The 20865-nt window shown below is 44.1% G+C and overlaps 1 protein-coding gene across 1 annotated transcript in view; it reads left to right on the top strand.

The window, feature by feature from the left end:
• The first annotated feature begins 3005 nt into the window (after positions 1 to 3005).
• RMDN3 (regulator of microtubule dynamics 3) overlaps positions 3006 to 20865 on the top strand; it is a 38632-nt gene continuing 20772 nt past the window's right edge. The window contains exons 1-6 of the mRNA XM_074918287.1: positions 3006 to 3192; positions 5172 to 5370; positions 5917 to 6063; positions 10097 to 10364; positions 12021 to 12123; positions 13199 to 13259. Of these exons, the coding sequence (XP_074774388.1) occupies positions 3006 to 3192; positions 5172 to 5370; positions 5917 to 6063; positions 10097 to 10364; positions 12021 to 12123; positions 13199 to 13259 (965 nt within the window). The remainder of the gene's footprint in view (positions 3193 to 5171; positions 5371 to 5916; positions 6064 to 10096; positions 10365 to 12020; positions 12124 to 13198; positions 13260 to 20865) is intronic.

Genomic DNA, 20865 nt, shown 5'->3' with positions numbered 1-20865 from the left:
CCCAATTAAGTTTCCTGCCCAGAATATTACTAATTGGATGGAGAGCAGCCCCTTAGGATGAGCATCCCTAGAACCTGAGGTGTGAGTTTGCTTCTTGAAGGCGAATGGCTTTGTGCAAGACAAGCAAAGTGCTGATGGCTGTGTCTGGTTGTAGGGACAGATCCCCAGAAGGTTGGATTCTAAAGCTGATTAAATGGTGATGAGTTCGTTATCTGTGGCTGCTGCTGAGAAGCTCTGTGCTTGGGACACAGCAACAAGAGAATATGCTTAATCCATCTTTTTAGCTAGTAATGAATCCACTGTAGAGAGTGTTAAAGGAATCACTAGTTTTCCTTTGGCTGTTCCAGAAAAGGACATTTCTAGTTTCAATAATCCCGGTACCAGCAATTTCTTACAAACCACAGGTTTGGGGGATCACACCAGAAATATAACTGCCCCACACAGTCACTGTGTTTACTATAGAACAGAGAAATTCAAGTCCTGTGACAATGACAAGTCCTGTGACTGGTTCTCTCACTAAATTAACCCTTTTCCACCCCTGCTACATCACTCAGCAGCTTCAGGCTTTCCTTTTTTTGGTGTGTTTGTCAAATCCCCAGCCAGCCGAGTGGGCGGTTGGGACGTGCCCCCCATCTATCGTGGTGCTGCAGCCACTCTGGCACAGGGCAGCATCCTTGGGGACATGTTTCCATCATGGAGCTCGCTGGCTGATGGGCCAAGCCGCCTGCGGGCACCTCTGCTTGGGGGATGAGCAGCCCTCGCCATGTTACAAGGGTGGATATTCCAAGGGTATCACACTAAATGACAACTCCATGTGTATAAAAGTCATTGCCTTCCCTCCCAGTAGTGTCCCCAACGACTCAAGATGTTGCTGACCCGCAGCATTGCGCCTTTGTTGGCCTTGATCCTGCTCCACGATGAAGTCGTGGTCTCGTTTTTATGGGGAAGCAGTGATTTTCAGACCACATTCTGATGCTACATGGGAGAAATAAAAGACTTTCCCCCATAAAGCTGAAGATAAAAAAAATGCTGCAGTGCCTGTTTGGTTCTTGAGGAGCTTTGGTTCGTGCATCAGACATGAGGCCACACATCACTGGCCTTAGCACCTCACCCCGCACATCTGCTGCAGCAGCAAAGAGGCCCAAAGTGTCTGTGTAAAACTGAGTCACGAGGTTGGTTTAGGAAAAGTAAAGCACTTAGAGAAAATAAAATAAATTAAATCACTCTATAAGTGTGTTTGTTTTGCCTGGGGCCCCACCATGTTCCCGTGCTGATGGCGGATGCTCTGGGACACAGGAGGATTTCAGAATTTACATTGTTCATGGCTGCTGACGAGCTCCATCCTTCCCCAACCCGCAACTTCACCAGTGGTTTACCATTTACCCCCCGCCTACAGCCCCAGCAAACAGAATTCATGATGAAATGGGGAGGGGCATCGTTCCCGCGCTGCCCTCGTCAGCGATCCCGGCTGCTGCTGCACAGCGGTTTGATGACAATAACAAAAACACCGGCACAATGTGGGGGCTCGTTTGTGGGGCTGGCACGCTTCGGGGCAAAAACTGGAACATCACATCCAACGGGGATTTCAGATCCACCTACCCACCAGCGCGCGGCTGTTTTCTGCCAGTATAAAGGGGTTAAAGGGAGAGAGCAAAGCACCTATTTTTCCGGAAATTATTTTGTTCAAAAAGCTTGGGTTTATTACTTTCATTAAAGCGTGACAGCAAGGTGGGGGCAGGGGGTTGCTCTGATACCATCTTTAATATCCGTGCGAGCAGGAGTTTGTGCTGCCTGGAGCGGCAGGGCTGTATGTCACAACCGCACCACACAATTCAGACTGTTCCCTCCGCATCCCCATCAAGGGTTTGCCACCACAGCCGTGTCCCTGCGTCTGTCCCTCGTCAGTCGGAGAGGATGGTGAGTCACAGGGTGACGGCGGGTGAGGAGTCAGCGGCTGCTGTGGTGTTTGTCCCAACACCACTTGAACAAAGGTCCAACACCCCACGGTATCAGCACCAGGCGGAACCACGTTGCCACATCCACACTGTGCCAGTGTGGGGGTGACAGCCGCTGTGCTGGTGCAGGGGGACTGGGATGGTTTTGTGGGGCGGTGGGGCTGCAGTGGTGGTTAATGAGGCCGTGGTGTAAGACTCGTGGTTGTGTTGCGGTGCTGGGTGTGGAGCTGTAGGGACTGGAGTAGTGTGGGGCAGATGCAAGTGTAGGTGCAGGTATAGGTACAGGTGCAGGTTTAGGTGTAGGTGCAAGTGTAGGTATAGGTTCATGTGCATGTGTAGGTGCAGGTACAGGTGTAGGTGCAGATACATTTATAGGTGCAGGTTCAGGTGTAATGTGGGTGTAGGTACAGGTGTAGGTTCAGGTACAGGTGTAGGTACAGGTACAGGTGCAGGTGTAAATTTGGATACAGGTGTAGGTACAGATACAGGTTTAGGTTCAGGTACAGGTGTCGGTTCAAGTGCATGTATAGGTGTAGGTGCAGGTACTGGCTCAGGTGCAGGTGTAGGTTCAGGTACAGGTGTAGGTACAGGTACAGGTGTAGGTTCAGGTACAGGTGTAGGCACAGGTACAGGCTCAGGTACGGCTGTAGGTTCAGGTACAGGTACAGGTGTAGGTTCAGGTAGAGGTGTAGGCACAGGTATGGGTGTAGGTACAGGTACAGGTGTAGGCACAGGTACAGGTTCAGGTACGGGTGTAGGTACAGGTACAGGTTCAGGTGTAGGTACAGGTACAGGTTCAGGTGTAGGTACAGGTATAGGTTCAGGTACGGGTGTAGGTACAGGTACAGGCTCAGGTACGGGTGTAGGTACAGCTGCAGCTGCAGGTGGCGCCCTGGCGCCCTGGCTGACGTCCGCCGGGTCCCGCCCCGCGCCGTCCCTCCGTCGCGCGGCGATGACGTGGCGCCGCGCCATAGGTTGCCCCCCTCTTGCGTCACCCCCGTGCGCCGGGCGGGCCGCAGGCGGACGGCGGGGCTCCCGCCGGGGGCGGCCATGGCGCGGCCCGGGCCCGGGCGGCTGGCGCTGGCCCTGGGGCTGGCGCTGGGCGCTGGGGCTGGCGCCGGCCTGGGGCTGCTGTGGGTGCTGCGGCGGCGGCGCGGCGGGCGGCGGGCGGAGGCCGCGGGGCGCCGGAGCCAGGGTAGGAGCGCGGGGCCGGGCAGGGCAGCGGGGCGGAGGGCGCTGCGGCTCGGCCCTGACCGCCCCCGGCCCGGAGCGACGGGCTGCCGGTAGCGGGGCCGGGGGGGAACCAGCCGGGGCAGGCTCTCCCCGCCGGGCGCGGGCCCTGGGCGCGGGCCGCCTGTCCGGGTTAGCGAGCGCTGCCGTGTGCTCCCACCTCCCTTTAAAACCGGTGGGAAAGGTGCCTGCAGCTGGCGGGGCCGGGTGGCGCCTGCCCTGGGCTAGACTCGCCTTCGCGGCGTGTTTTTTTAAGAGTCATTTCAAAGCTTTAAGTTTTCCCACTCGCTACCGGACTCCGGTGGGGCTGAAGTGTTGAACTTTTAAAAACTTTTCGGAAACCTGAGCTTGCTTTTACTTATCCACATCTGCGAAAAACTGCAGGAACAGAAAGCGAAGCTGCGTTTGCGCGCAGCGGTTGCTCGGGTTTTAGGATGAACCCGGCAGCACCGAGGGCCAAGCAGGCACCGTGCCCGGTGTTTCCCTTCGGTAATATGTGTGGTGCCACAGGCTAGATCGAAAAGTATAATTATTTTGAGGGAAGAACTTTTACTCGGATATCTCCACTGGGGTATCTGGAGGCTTGTTGGGGCAGGAGCAGTCTGTGACCAGTGTTTTAATCTGTGACGTTGCAGAACCAGGTTTTAGATACTTGCACCTTACTATGTCCCCACTACACTGCATGTAGCATATACTGTACAAGCACTGTAATATAAGAAAAGAGCAGAGACCCACATGGCTTTTATTGCTATAATAAAGGTGTCTGCCCCCAGTTGCTGACCATGTGTCTTAGCAGGAGTTTGTCCAGTTTGTGGGACTTCACCCTGAAACAGCAGGTCCTGAGCAGAAGTGGGGAGGTCGGGGGTATCTGCCTCTGCTGACAACAGAAGCAGGAACAGGCGCTGCTGGAGTAGAGCAGGAGCTTGAAAACAACCCTGAGGGGCTGTACAGCCTCTTCTCGAGAAAGCAGCAAAGCAAACAGCGTAATTCCTGAGAGTCAAGAGAAGGGAAAAGATTGCAGTACTGCTTTCTTAGATTTTTATCCCAGTCTAGACATGGTGCCCTGGAAGATAAGCCCTTCGTTTCTGCAAGTCTGGCTGCTCTTCTGAGAGTGATTCTCTTTTTTTATTGTTAATATAAAAAGAGCATTCCTTGTCAAATAGTTGACTTAACTGGTAATATATTTATTTGTAATATTTATGAGCTTTCAAGAAAACATATTTAAAATCCACAGATATAAATTTGTTCTCACATGCTGGCTGATTGTGCTGTATCTACAAGGAGACAAGGGTCAGACATGCTGATAATGTTCTAGATACTCAGTAGAAGGCAATGACACATTTTAATGCATGAAATGCTCTGTAAAGTCTGCTGTCTCTGAGTTGTTTTTTTTTTCCTTGAATGAGAACAGAGGGTTGGGGTTTTTGTTGTTTTTTTTTTTTTTTTTAAAGAATAGCTATTTTTTGGCTAAAACTAGCTTCCATTGTCATTGTTCATTCAAAGAGCACATGTTCTCTTGTAAGCTAGTTGCTTTCCTGGCTGATGGCCTCCTGAGTTGCTTCAATTCAGGAGAGAAGCAGAGCGTAGTTTTTCAGTGTGATGTTAGTACAGAAGTGTGGAGAATAGGAATTAAATTAATTTGCAGTAAGGACTTTAAAAAAAACACAGCAGTTTCTTCATCTACAGTAGTCTTTGTCATATTCAGTATGGATTTTGCTCTTAAAAAAAAATTACAAGAGGGTTTTTATAGACGTACAATTAAAAGAGCTTTGTTCACCCCTAATTGCTGTTGCAGATCTGTTAAGTGTGGCTAGATGCTGCTGTCAGAGACGGGAGCAGTAAACCAAAACCTCAGGCCAGTCATGCTTGAGATGAAGCCAAGCCTCATGTCCTGCATCATCTGAAAACAAAATTGTACAAAGACTGCCCATGTGGAATCCTTTCCTATTTGCCTCTAACAAACTTCTTCTACCCCCTTGTTTTCTTAAGCCGTGCCCAGAGCGCTGGTTCCTGTGGCGGCGGGAGATGGTGCTGTGCACACACCTCTCCTTGTGCGAGATGAGCAGGGGGATGTGCTGGAGCGCCTCGACATTGTGCTGAGAAACATTGCAGAGCTCAGGAAAGAAGTGGAGGAGCTCCGAAACAGCCTGCAGCACTTGGCTGTGGAAATTGTTGGTGAAGTCAGGTATCGCCCTGCCCCTTTCTGTCTTCCTCTACTGTTGCATGTATTCACTCCATAGCATGGTAAAACAGCCATGATTGAGGATGTTAAATTTAAAATCCCAAAGTGGAAGAGTGTCTGTCTAGTTGCTACTGGCATCATGTCTTGATCTCCAGTGAGATTAATGTAACAAAAGTTGTATATTTAGCCAGAGTTGGTTTTTTTTTCTTACAGAGTAAAAGGTCCTATATCTGCAAGGTGTTTCAGGATTTCTTTGTCTCTGTTCATTGAGGAAATTGGAGGAATGCATGTGATAGCATCACCCCTTTGTGTGTGGATTCTATATAGGCTGTATATTGACCAAGACCATGGTCACACTTGCTTTAGCTCCAGAATGTGGGATTCACTGTGTAGTAGCGGGATGTTGGTGTAGGCAAGAGTAAGTCCCCTTGTGAATTCTTTGGATATAAAGCAAATTGGATAGAATCTGCTAGAGAGGAGAAGGGAGCTGAAGTAGCAGACGTTTCATTATCAAACGTTTATTTGTTGCTCTTTTTGCCTTCCTCAAAGGTCCCATCTGGAAGAAACCCAGAAGGTAACTCGCCGGAGGCGGTTCCCGTTTCCTAGAGAAAGAAGTGATTCCACAGGCTCCAGTTCAATTTATTTCACAGCCAGCTCAGGAGCAGCTAATACGGATGATGGTGAAAGTGAAGGAGGGTAAGCAGAGCACCAGGATAGAGCTAGCTTTCAGCAGCCTTGGTGCCCAGCTACTTATGTCTGAGCAGTTTAACGTAAAGGCAGGGATGTTCCCCACGAGGTGTCTGTCCTGTTTTATTTGCTTTTATTACAGTAACTTTACTACTGCCAGGGCCAGATTGAGAGAAGTGCAACAATTCCAACTTTCAGAGAAAGGGGAGAAAGAAACCCTACTTTTTGAGGGGGTTTTGTTAAGCAATGATTTGGCTAGGGAACCTTGCAGAAAGAAGGGAAGTAGAAATCACGAGACTTGACTGAGAAAGCTTATACAGAAAATTTCCATACACTCGAGAAAGTTAAATATATTCCAATTAATTAAAATGTCTTCAGCTAGGATATTTCTTATAGATTTTTCTCAATGCGTCACGCTGATCAGTTGTGTTGCTTACATTCTTATAGTCTAAAAACAGGTGAAAAGTACCAGGTAGTTCAAGAACATTGGTAAAATTACAATACAGATGCAAGTAGTGCCACATTAGGTAGCTAACGAGGTCTATTGCATACATGTGACTGCTGCCTTTCTGTTGAAACGCTCTTTTGTGACTTAATAGGATGAATTCTGTAGCTTTTGAGGTGTGTAAGTGTTCTAAAACATGCAGCACTGCCCATATATCTTTTCCCGGAGAAGTTGAAATGTAATTTAAAGAGATAAGTTGATTACAGCACTGAGAGCAGAGCAGGCAGAACATGGACATGACATGCTGTTCGTTAGCAGTTTAATGATGAGTCAGCTGGTGCGAACTGACACTTGGTAGCACGAGTTTGTAATCAGGGGACAGGGCAGGCGTTACTGCAGCTGCCTCCTAGAACAAAGGAGACGGATCCGCGGGAAAACGGGCTTTGTGACTGCCATAAAACCCCATGGTGTTAGTGCTTTATCTTTAGGAGCTGGAATTGGTGAAGCAGGAAAGAGCAGCTGTGATCTCATTCAGGTTATAGAACTGCTTCGTTCCTCTGGAGTGGGTGTTCGTATGAAAGCAAAATTAGGGAGCAAGTGATTCACGATGGTGTCATAGGTAACAAGGCTGCAGAACAAATTTTAAAACTATATAGTTTTGAAGATAAGACCTTGCTATCTAGATAATAACAGATGCACTGAATCATCAGGGTGCTGATGCGTTTTGTAAAGCGTGCTGAAAATGGTGGTCTTTTTCAACAGATACCAGGCCTAGGTGTCATCTGATCCTGAGAAAATCTCAAGTCACAACAGAGGGCAACAACAATTCTAAGGTTCAGAGCAGCCTTCTCTGTAGGGGGCCTCAAGGGAGCTGTGGAGCAGGGATCTGTTTTACTGCAAAGCCTCATTACTTTCTTGGGAACCCAGTGATGGTTGGAGGAGTTCCTACATTTTGTTTAAAATCTGTAATTAGGTTTAATGACCATTGTGGAGAACTAGTGGAAAAGCAGCTCTCATCTGATTTAAAAAAAAAAAAAAATTCTCACTCTGGTATTTGTCATATACAAATAGGTATAATATTAGTCTATTCAGGACCATCTGCCTTTAGTGTGTAGTATTGTCTTTTAGAGATGTAAATACTAAAATTTTCTAATAGAAGATCGGAGTAGGAAATGTAAATTTTGGAAAAGAATATTCAAGCCTTTTAGCAGCCACTGGGAGGAAGAATGAGACTGTTCTCAACAGATACTTTTCAGTGGCATATTCATTTCTGGCAGTTGTGATCTTTTAATGACATTCAGAAAGAGGAGCTCACATTTCAGCTTTATTTCGTAAACCACATGGACATAAGCATCTTCTCTGATTTCATATACAATTTACAAAAATCATCACAAGCTTTCAGGAGCCCAGAGGTCTTGGGCTGCTTCATTTTTCTCTATATTGCTTTGGCACTTCGTTGGGCTTTTGGGCTTCTTTGCCTCCCCTTTTCATGTGCTTTTGTGTTCCAGATGCATGTTTTCATTTTCATTCAGGATATCTTCTAGCCAGAGGCCTCAACATCCTAAAGCATTTAAGAACTTTTCCATCATTATAAACTTGAGAGAACAGGCTGATAACATCTAAATCCCTTAATCTTTCTGAAAACTGAGTTTATGAAGTTATATACAGTGTTACTTGTCTTTTTAAACTGGCAGCATCTTGGAGAAAACACATTTTTGTGGTGGAGAAAAAGAGTGTATAGGAGCCATCCATTGCTGTCTGTTTTTAAAGATTATATTGTGTTTCAGGAGCCATCGGCGTGGAAAGTGTTTTTCAGCCGAAGCACTGAAATCTTTGCAGGTGTCAGTAAAATGTTGTAGTGTAGTGAGACTGTCACAGCTGTGTAGCCCACAACTGTGCTGCATAGTAGCTTAGGACAGGAAGTAAGAGAATTTTAGGAGTTTCTGTTTGAGTATGGAAAATGAGGTAGTCTAGAGAATTAATAATATAATTAATCTTAAGAAAATACCAATAAATGAAGTTTTTAATCTCAGTTGGAGCTGTGCCAGCATCACCTACCTCCATGTTGCTGCATTATCCATTAGTTTAGTGCTGCCTATGTCATCTCTAGCATGTCATCTTGTAGTACTTGCTTTCCTGGCTTTGCAGAGATAAGGCTGACTCTTTAGTTCTTGTCTTAAAACGTTTCAGTACAAAGTGGTGCATTTTGAAATTTACAGTGAGGGTGGGAGGCTGTGGTGAGTGAGGGTGTTTGTTTACCCTCTACCAGAGAGGGAAACACTTGAACATTATTGATGCTTCTCAGAAAATTGAAGCTTTGATAACCAAACATGTCTTGTTATCTATGTGTGGCCAAATTACTGTAACTGCTTTTTTCCGATATGGACTTTGGTCACATATCTTTGTCTCCATACAAAGTCAGCTTCACATGCAGCGCCAGGCTCTCCCTTGGAGGAGGAATTCAGCCAGGACAAAGGGGAATGCAGCTGTAGTTACTGGGTGCCTGCAGACTGCAATGACTTTTAATTCTTGCAGAACCTGTAAAGTTGACTTGGGCAGAGCTTAATTGGGTAACAATTACAAACATCCCCTAGAATTAAGCATTGAAGGGGTTTGAAGCAGTTTGCTTCAGGAGGAGAGCTTTCTATTCACATAAACCAACACAACCTGAATAGAAAAGTGCACATCCTTAAATTACTGGTTGACTTGCGCTTGTTTTTCAGTTAAGAGCTTGCAGATAAATGTGAGGGGGACAAATAGAGGCTTGTCTTTGAAAATAAATTAGTGTAAGTAGTCACCCCCCTGCAATGGTATCAGTCAATATATAATGCTGGTTTAAATTTCCAGCTTAGGTGCCTGTATATGACTTTGAGGAGCTTAATTTTAGCCATTTTCTGCAACTTTGATCTGAGCTTTATCCTGGTTCATTTGACTAATTTAGCAGCTAATCATTGCCTGGGTTTTTGTACATCTGGTGTCTTTTTGTGACTCGTCTGCTGTCTCCGTGCTGGACTTCTTGCTGATGTGAAATAGTTCTGGTCGCTCTCCCACTGGTTTGCACCTTTCCACGTATCAGTGTGAACAAGCTGTTTCGTATTTAGTGCTCAGACAAGATGATGGAGATACTAGATACTGCCAAAACAGTCATTGTGTCTGAAATTTCCTGGAACAGGCTAAAAACCTCAGGTTATATTTTCCACATGGATGAGTGTGTTGGATTTTTTGTTGAAATTCTCTTTTATAATCCATACATTTAACTGAATTGTCCTGGCTCTGTTTTAGTTGTTTAATTCTCTTACACTGAAGTTAGAAGGCCTAAGAGAAGCTGCTACAGTGTTGTGGATGCTTGTGACTGGGTTGTACTTAACTTTTGGGGGGCTTTTCTTCAGCTTTTTGAGACTCTGTATAATACATGAGAAATAACAATTGCTGTGTTGAGACACTGGGACTGTACAGTATTCTCCAGGATAAAATAAGATAATCCTCTTCCTCTGTTGGGAAGAGTTATTTTTTCTGTACAGTATGTATAAAAGTGTTACAGGCTGTACAGCATCTCCTCAAACTAATTTTGTGTTGGTTGTTTATTTTTCCTTAAAGGTACACCACAGCCAACGCTGAGTCTGATTACGACCGGGAGTCCGAGAGAGAGAGCGAAGAAGGGGAGGATGAAGTGAGCTGTGAAACAGTGAGAACTGTGCGGCGGGATTCCCTGGATCTCGTCAACGAGGATGAAACACATTTAATGTTAGATTCCTCACTGGAGGAAGGACTGGGTCAGCTACTGCAGCAGGCTGACCGTTTGCACGACGGAGATGAGCAGGAGAAGAGAGAGGGATTCCAGCTGCTGCTGAATAATAAACTGGCGGTAAAGGTTGCTTTTTTATATTTTCCAGCAGTGATTTGTGTTTTCAGCTAAGTAGCTGGGAAAGAGGAAATTGCATATCTTAGAGTCTGGGTCCTACACAGCAACTGGGCCAGCCTCCAGTGGCCCCCAGTTTCCAGTGGCCCCCTTCCTCAGGAGCAGCCTGGGAGCAGGCTGGACGCCAAAACTCTTGAGGCCACAGCAGCAGCCAGTTCCCAGTCGCTTTCTGTCTTGGAATTCTGTGCCTCATCATGTCATCACTTTGGGTGAACGCACTGTACATGTGTAAAGTACCAGTAGTGTGTGTATACAGTAAACTCAGCAAAGGTTTTGGGAGCGATTACCTCATTACATAGGTAATGGCTCGATCTATAGTCAGGAAATTTGGTCTTTCCAAGGGCTGCCTGGTGCACCTGTGTTTATGAAATAAGTTGTGTATTCAAACAGAAGGGTTAGGCAATAGCTTAGGAGTGAGTTAGTTAATGAGATTAAAAACCTGGATGGTGCAGGTGTTTTGCTGCCTTCAAGAATGTGGGGGTTTTTATACCGTATCAGGGGTGTGAATTGGTCCCCTGATTCGGTGAGCGTTGGCGCTGCCATTGGGGTGTGGGACCGTGGCAAGGGGCAGTGATGGTTTTACTCTGTGCCGCAGATAACAGCGTATGTATATATATGGTGATAATATATATATATATATATACACACACATTACCTTGTATCTCTGGCCCCAGGCAGTGGCTGCACCCAGCGCTGACATGTGTCTGGCTGTCGGTGTTGTGTCCTGCTGGGACCCGCTGCAGTTGCACCCGCAGCCTCTGTTGGGGTTTAGAGAAGTGCTGTGTAGCCAACAAAGCCAATGTTTTGGGTTACCAGCCTTTTAAAGAGCGAAACATTTTTTTGGGTCCTGTATTTCTGGGAGGAACAGAAGGAAAGAAATAACAGCTAACTTGATCGGTTCTAATTTCAAGTAGATTGGTGTTTTTCCTTTCCACCAGGAAGAAGTGACAGGCCTGTTGGGTTCTGAGATTCTTTTGCATCCTTCTTTCTGGTGATTCTTCCAGTTTCTTTTATTTACAATACTATCACAAAAGAAACGAAACTGTTAGGTGGTTGTGTTTCAATTTTCTACTTTTTTTTTTTTTTAAAATAAGTCTGAGTTTGTCAGAACATAATCTGCTTCAAATTTAGTGAGTTTGTCCGAAGGCAGCTGCTTCGAATTTAGCAGTACACCTACAGTACTGTCCTGGGTTTAAGAATGAGGCAGGATGTGAAACTGAATGCAGACTGAACCATGAAAGAAGTAAAATTCAGTTTGTGAATTTTAATGAAGTGGTGAGGTTTAGGGTTTATTTTTCCCCAGTGTTTTGAGGTTAGAGACTGCTGAAGAACTGACCCTGGTGGAGGCATTCCTTTTTAGAAGGCAGTAGCAATTAGACCCGTACCAGTGGTGTAGCACTGTCAGCTTAATTATAAACCTGGCCATCTACTTTGCTCTTCTGTGGTTCTGCTTCTGTTTGTGTAGAGTTGGGGCCTTTCAAGGTTTGAAAAAGAAGTCTGTGTCACTTCCACTATATGCGCCCACTTGATTTTTTTCTTTCTCATGCTCTTTGTCAATGGCAGAATGGGTTCTGATATGTAACATTTATGTTTTTGCTGCAGTATGCGGACCAGAAAGACTTTCTTTGGCGCCTGGCCCGAGCACACAGCGATATGTGTGACATCACGGAAGACGCAGATGAGAAGCGATCGTACGCGTCTGACGGTGAGGATTGTGTGTGTTGGGCCAGGGAAGGGGCTGGGCAAAGCTGACATGACACCTCAGGTTTACAAATCCTACACTTGCAAACCATGGGGTGGATTGTTTGTTTAATCTTGCAATCTGTTTTTTAGGTGAGTAGCTAGCAGTGCTGGGGTGGTATGTGTTTAAAAATCTTGCTTTCTGGAAGATAGTGTAAATAGACCAAGGGCTGGTTGAAGATGTAAAAGTTTGTTTCGCAAACATCATCCATATCCTGTGTGGTATTAAGACAAAAAGTTTTTGCTGTAACGCATTTAATTTTTTGTGTTGCTAACACATGTAGATATAAAAAAGAAACATATTTTTAAATGTCTGTTTACTTAGAGGAATCAGTTTAGTTTCATTCCCTCATTGTACTTCATTAGCTCGAGTGTGGTTTGCAAGGCTGTGGGTCAGAATATAACAAAAATATCATCTTTGTTACAGTTAAGATGTGCAACAAAAGATACTATTCTAAATAATGTGTCCTGTTTATTATGCACATAACTAAATATAGTTAGTTAATACTACAACTATCTAATATAATTATTCTTTTCTGGAAATCAGTGTAGCCATTTAAAACATGACATTTTAAGGGCGTTTTTTGATAGTCTTTTTAGCCTTCAATGGGCACTCGGTTTTCAGCTTTTTGAGACTGCAGGTTCTTGGAGGAGAGAGGGGGAGGTGGGGAGGGTCCTCAGTCTGAGGCTGTGAAACTCATCAGAACAAAACCCCTGAAAGCTCAAATTTTTCTTAACACAGTGTGGAAGATGTTTTCATTAGAGATAACAGTGCTTTCGAATGAGTGAAACCATGTTGACAGGTCAACACAATTTGCTACTGTACTAAAAGTCTGTGTGATCTCTTTGAGTGGCCTTGGATGTTCTGTATCACTGCCAGAGCATGAAATTATTTATGGGACATTTTCAAGCCAAATGTATTATAAAATGAACAAATATATGACTGTTATGGCATTCTATTATTGTACTCAAAGAGCCTCAGAGAAGGACGTTAAGAGAGAAAGTGGCTGAATTTCTTCTCTCTGACCACTTATTTGCAGGGAAAGAAGAGATAGAAGTTGCCTTACAGAAGTGGGATCGAAGCGCTGAGTGCCATCAGTGGTATGTAACTTTTTACTCCTTACTTTTAAGAAGGATGGGAAAAGGACTTGGAGATTGTTGTGAGCTGAACTGCATTTAAAAACAAAGAAAAGCTTATTTGCCCTTACTTGGAGTATTCTATATTGATGTTATTTTCTGTAAAAAGCTGTTTTTAACAGCTTTGGTTAATTGGCATAAGTAATGGCTTGACAGACAGTAGCTTTGGTTGTGATTATAGTAATAAACTTTGCTTTGCTTACTCCAATGTAATTATGGATTTCTCTCTGATGGCCGGAAGAGCTCTTGAGCAAAAGCTCCCAAATAGAATCATGAACTTTGAATGCTCAGGACAGATCATATCAAGGCTTTTATGAGTCTGCACCCAACAAGCCAGTGAACTTTGGTGGTGGTAGTGGAGGATGAACTTGCAGATAAGGCTTGGAGGAACAAGTTGTTGACAGAACAATTTTGAGATGAATAAGTACAAGCTGCATTTGGTGTTCACCAGACTAAACTGCCCATTCTTTGGGCTACTCGTAGCTTAAGCGCATATGTTTTGAAAAGGTGAAGGAGATTTTGTTTAGGAGCTTTCCTGGGAATTGTGTGGTTTCCCTTGCTGAGGGCAGAAGACAGCAGCTGGCTCGGCAGCTGGCGCCGGGGCCGTGAGCGTGCCTGGGTGGGGTGCTGGGAGCACCATTGGCATCGCTCCTGCCTGTGCAGACCCTGCACATCTGAGCGCCCTGTTCGTGCTGAGTGTAGATGGGCTGCCCAGAGGGAATGTTTCACGCAGATAACTTGCAGAAAGCTAGTTCCTCAATGTGGTGAGGCTCTCTTCATTTTCTTTCACAAGTCCTCTGTTTCCCTTGGCCCCTTTTCAGCTCCCTGTAGAGAATGTGTACGTCCCTCAAAGCCAAGCTCACGGCCAGCTGCGCAGCTGTGGGGGCAGAGTCTGAACAGTTACATACTAAATATGAATGAGGTTTTTCCTTTCTGTTCCTCCAACATTCTTAGGTTAATTATTGGGTTTTACTGTGTCATTGACATTTCGATAATGCTCTGCTGTGCAGAGATGCTTGCTTTCTGTCAAGAGGTGATATATTTTCCTCAGTCAGCTAGGCCTGCAAGCGTGGGCTTAGTGCTGTGCCAATGTTCTTATATTCATCTTAATTCTGGAGTAAGTAGAAACATTCTTAGACAACCTTTTATAGTCTTCTGGCCTGGCACTTCTGTATTCTGCTCACAGGTGCTGCTTGTCACTCTGCAAAGCACTCTGGCTTTGAAATGAATTGAGACAACAGCATATGGCGCTTTTTTTTTTTTTTTTTTATGGTAAAAGATTAAATGATCTGCAGTTTAGCCAAGCAGGGTGTGCTATGTTTCTATAAATGCTGCAGCTGGTCAGGATTTCAGTGAGGAGGTAGGCAAGAGGAAAGGTACCTTGCTCTCTTCAGCAGCATGAATGACCAGGCTTTCGTTGCACCTCCTGTGTGGGACTGCAAGGGTTGCTCACTTTCCTTAAAAATACCCCAAGAGCATGCTTGGAGAGGCTTCAGGTATTTGTGGAGGTATGGGAATGTGCTTTTCCATTATTCTGGCAAATTCCTTGACAAACAGTGTTTATCAGCAGTTACTATGAAGGACTGACGTGTAAAATAAACTACAAGAGAAATATTTTTTTTATGGATATTTTTGGGAAAACAGAATACTGCTCAGTATCTTTACCGAACAAGATCTGCGTGCTTCTGAGATGAGTAAATTTATTTAGAGGATCCGTTTGTACTGCTGACATCTGAACAAATGCCTTTATTGTCTTGAAAAGACTGTATTTTAGCTCTTAGTAATGACTTGCTGTTCTCAATTAAAGCTTCAATGTGAAGGAAGAATACTGGGACAGGCAGTTTGGCAAATATCTAGCAGATTACAGTGTTCGGCTTTGACTGCTTGAAGGATGGATTTTAGTTGCCAAGTTGAGTCTTAAAGGTTTGTAAGCCACTTTGATACTCGATCATTTGGTATTTTACAAAGCAAGGTTCTACTTCAGGGTATAATATTGATGGCTTAGCTCTAGTCCAGAGGTTACAGTGTACAAAGTAATGGCTGTAACGGGAGATTGTCATGTGTCTCCAGTAGAAAATCTCAAGGCTTTTGAGCTGAGATGTTCTCAGTGCCTCTGTTACAGCCTGTGCTCAACTCTTCCCCCAGCGCTTTTGGTGAAAGAGGGCACAATTCTGGGCCCCCAAACAGGGGTAAAGCTTCTGCACATCTACATCTTGCTTTTAATTCTAGAGAGCAGCTGCAGAAAGCAAATAGAAGAGCAGCATGTGGGAGGCATGGGATTTATTGGAAATGAATATGCAACTACCTTTATCAGTCACAGAAATAATTATTTTCTACCACGAATAGAACAGGAAATGATTCCTTTTCCAGCTCTGTATGGGTCATGGGATGGTCGCAAGCTGTTCTAACTGCAGTCTCTTTTTATGCTAATTGAATTTACCCTGAGAAGAAAATTATCGCTCATGAAATGATGCTTAATACATGGAAAGATACATATATATGAAAAATGTAGGATAAAACATAGTTCCAAAAGACATTATAGGTCATTTTCCCTTTACTCAAGTAATGGGCATATGGCTCAAAATTATTTTGCTGTGCTGCAATGTTTAGGAAAATACTTAAAAAAAAAAAAAAAAAAAAAAAAAAAAGGAAAGAATACTGTGATCACTTCCCTTCGTCCTTGCTGCCAGCAGGGAGTGGCACAGAGGTGAGTTCATCCTGCCATGGAGCTGTCCCCCACCAGCCCGTGTAACCTGGTTTTAGCCCCTCGGATCATTCCGTTCCCATACTGTCCGCCGGTACAGATCCCGTTACTTAACGTGCTCTGTGCAGAGAAAACCTGCTTACTCGGTCTGAAATTGCCATTAGAGGTTTTAAAGCTCTTTTGGTTTTGATTTGATGCCCTGGGTCTTGGTTTATGTAGAGGTGAGGAGAGTGATTGTTCATTCTTTCTTTCTGAATGACAGTTTTATTCTGTTGTATTTCTCTCCTTAGTATCTGTTTCCCTTGTTGAAGAATCTGAATCTTTTATTGTCTCTTTGTATAAGGAATCGTTTTATTATCTCTCATCACCCATGTTGTCTTTCCCATATTATTCTCTTGCTACCATGTCTTTTTTCAGACAAAGTACAGGAATCCACTGCAGAACACAGGCTGTGGGAGCAGCATGAATTTGTGCAATACTAACGCAACGATCCTTTTCATCCTTACTTCCATATACAGTAGTTAACGTTCTTTCTCTTTTCCACAACACACTAAAGAGAAATTTTAATAGAAACATTCCTAGTGATTTTAATGTCTCTCCATGTGGTACAGGCTCTCTGAAGCCTGTGATCGTGTAGGTACCATTAGCGCTGCATTTTTTCTTGTGTGTGTTATTTCAAGTTGACTGTAATATGCTATTTTGTCAGTTGCCATTTAATGCTCATGGATGACTAAAGCTGAAGTTGTGCTGGTTTTTGGTGCTTATGCATTGTTCTCTAGGCTGTATTATTTGCTTCTGTTGCATAGATCATTCCCTCTTTTATTGCCTTTAAGGTGTGATGCTTGTTAGGCAAGACAGAAGATACTTCGCATACAGTCATCGTTGCAAGTAAAATTTTTTTCCCCTATCTCAGTGCCTCATAGTTTTTGCAGTGATGACTGACATTTTAAAGCAACAAAGAAAATAACTTTGAACAAGGGGATTTCTGAGTGCTGGTGAAGGCAGCGCTGAGGGGAGCGTGTTGGGCTGCAGCGTCGCAGTGTTCTCTGGCTGGCTGGTTCGATGGCTTTGGCAGCGTGGTAGTAAGTGGTTTCTCAGGAATGACAGAGGAAGCAGTAAGTGTCTGGGACAGTGTCTAGGCTAGCTTTGGGATCTGCCCAAGCATGAAGGATTGTCCTTTCATGGATCTCTTGGGTCTTCTTGACATTCGATTTGGTACAAAGCTGTTATTGTAGTGGCTTGTTCTGGGAAGTCGGCTGGTCCCAGGAGAGCCATCTCTGCAGAGCTGGTCGAAACAGAACTGACATTTGATCAGGGCTGCACAGACAAGTTGGCCTTTGTGCAGTGGGACTGATCTCCAGCAGTGCTTTCCCCCTAGGCACCACTTAGGAATGTAGAAATGTGAGAGTTGTGTTGGGCATTTGATGCGTTTAGTACCTTTGGAATAGATCTGTGTCTTGTAGGCTGATTGATTTTATACCAAGTGTTCTTCATGCCTGTATACTCCTGTCTTATAATTACCCAATTCTTACTTCTGATACAGACATCAAAGTCATTCTCTGCTTTTATTGTAAAAGATCTCTGGACAGATAGATATTATGTCCAACTAAACCGAATGCTCCCTTAGGTAATTTCAGCTCATGAAAAGGAGGACAGAACAAGTTCGTAAGTCTGTTCTTGCTTTTAGGCGTGGATGGAAGAGGCATCGATCGTTACACAAGCCTGTGCTAAAACAAAGCTGCTTAGACATGAATACATGATATCCTCACAAATAAGGTGAGGGAAAGAACTGTGGCCTTGTTAGAATCCCCTGTCCGTTTTGGTGGGGCTGTTTGCAGTGCAACTGCAAACACGCAACAGCAGCTTTAGGGATCAGGAAAAGATAGTGAGCTCTGTGTGTGCCTTGGCTTCTGCTCCAGCTGTTAAAAGGAATATTGGAAGTACAACCAGAGCAGCAAGGGGTTTCAGAGGTCCATCTGCAAAAAATTTTGCAGGTGCTGTATTAGCAGCTTTTGTTTGAGTTGAATATTTCACATTGAAATTAAATGCTATTTGCTGACAGCTGTCACTGCAGAAGTAGTAGTGAGCTGTGGCCCTCTTGGAGATATTATACAAGTTACAGGGAAGCAGTAGGAAGATACGTTCTTGGGTTGGATGAGCCTCCAAAGTGTGCCCTCTCTTCTAAAGACTGTCACTTCGGTGGAGCACTTCACATGCTCGGTAGCCACTGAATTATGCACCAGCCCTTTTAAATTCTGTTGGTACATCTGGCTATCCGTGGGTAGATACCATTTCTTTCTATTGAAAAGTGACAGCATTCCGGATATGACTTGAAGATAGCTTTAATTTTAATAACTGGCAGTATTTCAGGATTTAACTCTTCATGGATTACTGCCCAGATCTGGCCAATTTTGAGCTCTGTCTGGGTTTGAGCTGAGCATTTTCTGTTCTGCGGGTAGATTAAACAGGGAAGTTACTGACAATATGGATTAGGGGCAGAAGCAACTATAGCAAATAGGAATAGACGTTAGAAGATATTTCAGAACTTAGAGGAAGAAAAATAATATACAGCTAGAGCTGCCTGGTGGCATCCCCCTGACTCCGGAGGGTTCCTTCCTTCCTCAGGGGTGTCAGTACTCTGAAACATCTCCACATCCCAAGCCACAGAAGCTCTGGGAGTGGGAACACTGAAGAGGAGCCAAGGAAGAGAAAATACTGAAAAATATGAGCACGGGCAGAAGAAATCTCAGCAGGGACCAATATTCCCTCTTTCTCTTGGAAATAGTGAAGTAACTTGACATTTACAGTCTGTGGGTTGCTTTTTATTTGTTAAGCATAAAGAAAAGAGAAATTCTGAGAACCGAGATTTTAAGAGTGTGTCAATAGAAAGCTCTCATAGCATGGGTGATAATGCAACAAATGTGGAAAACAACTCTGGCACTACAAAAAGCTTAATTTTGCAGCTCTTCTCATTGGTGTTGATGCAGGTGACACCTTCTTTGAAAGCACTAGTAGTTCCTGCAGTCTGGTGGGGTTTTTTTTGTAGTTTGAACATCTTGCCCAGGCATGTCCAGGCTCTTTGCTGGTAGCTCGTGGGAGGACAGCTGAAACTGCAAGTCTTCTGAGTAAAACCAGAGGTTTAAATAAACATGAGGTCACTCCATAAAAATTGTATGTTCTGCACAATAAATGTCATTTGTATCTTTAGACTTCACTGGGGATGAATACGTTCTGTTCTATGAAGAGAACGCATATGGTCCTTTCCTACCACCTCCCGAGGCAGACAAGAGATCTTCAGCAGATAAAACCGCTGTAGAAATTGAACAAAACTGAAGATGTGTTTTGTGTCCAGTTGAGGTAGCTAATGAAGATTTTCACTTTTTTAGGATCAAGGAAGATTGTGGTGGAGGTAGAGAAGGGGATATGTCAACCTTTCCTTTCTGTGGCAGTCATTTGAAGTTTGACTTAAATCACTGATGAAAATTGGCTTTGCTTTTAGCTATGTGCCTGAGTAAACTTACTAGCTAACATATAACTTCACATCATTTTCCAGGTCTCCTTGGAACCTGAATATGTTCTAGGCATGTTAATTAAGTATGAAACAGAGCACTGATCCAAAAAAGTAGTTTGGTTTCTAGTTTTTAAGGAGTCAAGGACACAGAGTTGGGAGGGACTTCCAGAAAGTCATCTCACTCCTCTTCTGGCAAGGGTGCATGCCAGGTGTGCCGAAACTGTCCCCAGTCCCTGAAAACTTTGGGTGATGGGGCTTGGCCTGTGCCCTTCTCTCCCCTTTCTCCTGTTTTATCATGTAGTTTAATTATATGGATATAATATATATAACTGTATGGATTTTTGCTGATATCAGCCTAGGCTTTGTTTTTAACTTATATCCTCTCTAGACAGGAAAAAAGCGTTTAACATGAGAAACTCTAAGAGACTACAGTAGTTGTATTCATGCAGTGTTTTGAAAGAAAGCAGACCTGCTTGTCACAGCCTTTTAGTGTGGTGGTGTTCTGCAAACCTCCTGGCCTCATTGTTGTCCCATGGACTCTATCAAGCTCATCCTTTTTTTTTTTCCTGTTAAATTTATTACTTAAAAATTGTATATAGTACTTTAGCTGAGGCTTGCTAGTACAGCATCTTGCCTTGGGCTGCCTGTGATGTACTGTAACCTTTAAATTTGATTCTCTGCAGCCACCCCCCCATTAATTGGTGAATTTTCTAGCATATGCTAGTCTGTAGCCTATTTAAATTTAATCTCTACTATATTACCCAACTTAATGGAGTTATTTAATAGCATCAGTGTCGCTGTAAGGGGATTTTATTGCCACTCCATTCAATGTCCATTTGCTCACAGTAATTTTCAGAGAACAATTAATCGTGGAAAAATCAGGGTAAAGGAGACTTGGATAGTTTACTCACTCCAAAAGAAAGCCATGTTCTTTCTGGTGGGTACTTTTCAAAACAGATTAGACAGATCTCCAGCGATGAACCTCCCACGCTCACCCTCTGAACTGTAAATCAACTTCATGCCAGTTACAGCTGTACTATGTTTCCTTTGTTTGCTTATGGGAATTTCACAGAAAGGATGCTGGTGATCCTGAACTTAATGTACATCAGTCTGTCTTTTTTATCCTTGCTCATTTCTCTAAAAGCAGGAGATTTAGATTATTTTCATATTTTGTTCTTGTCTCTCTTACTGGCAAGACTGGGAGTTCAGGTTGGTAGCAACTTCTGCATCCCATCTGTTGCAAAGACACTGAGGCTGCGTTAGCCACAAACGATTCATTGACAGGGGCTGGTGCAAAGCACAGAAATTAAAGACAAAACCATAGTCTGATCAGATTTTCTGTCTGAAACGAGAAG

This window comes from Athene noctua, chromosome 14, assembly GCF_965140245.1.
Source record: "Athene noctua chromosome 14, bAthNoc1.hap1.1, whole genome shotgun sequence".
Lineage (NCBI taxonomy): Eukaryota > Metazoa > Chordata > Aves > Strigiformes > Strigidae > Athene > Athene noctua.
Note: the sequence above shows the minus strand (reverse complement) of the source record. Positions and strands in the feature narration are given on the sequence as shown.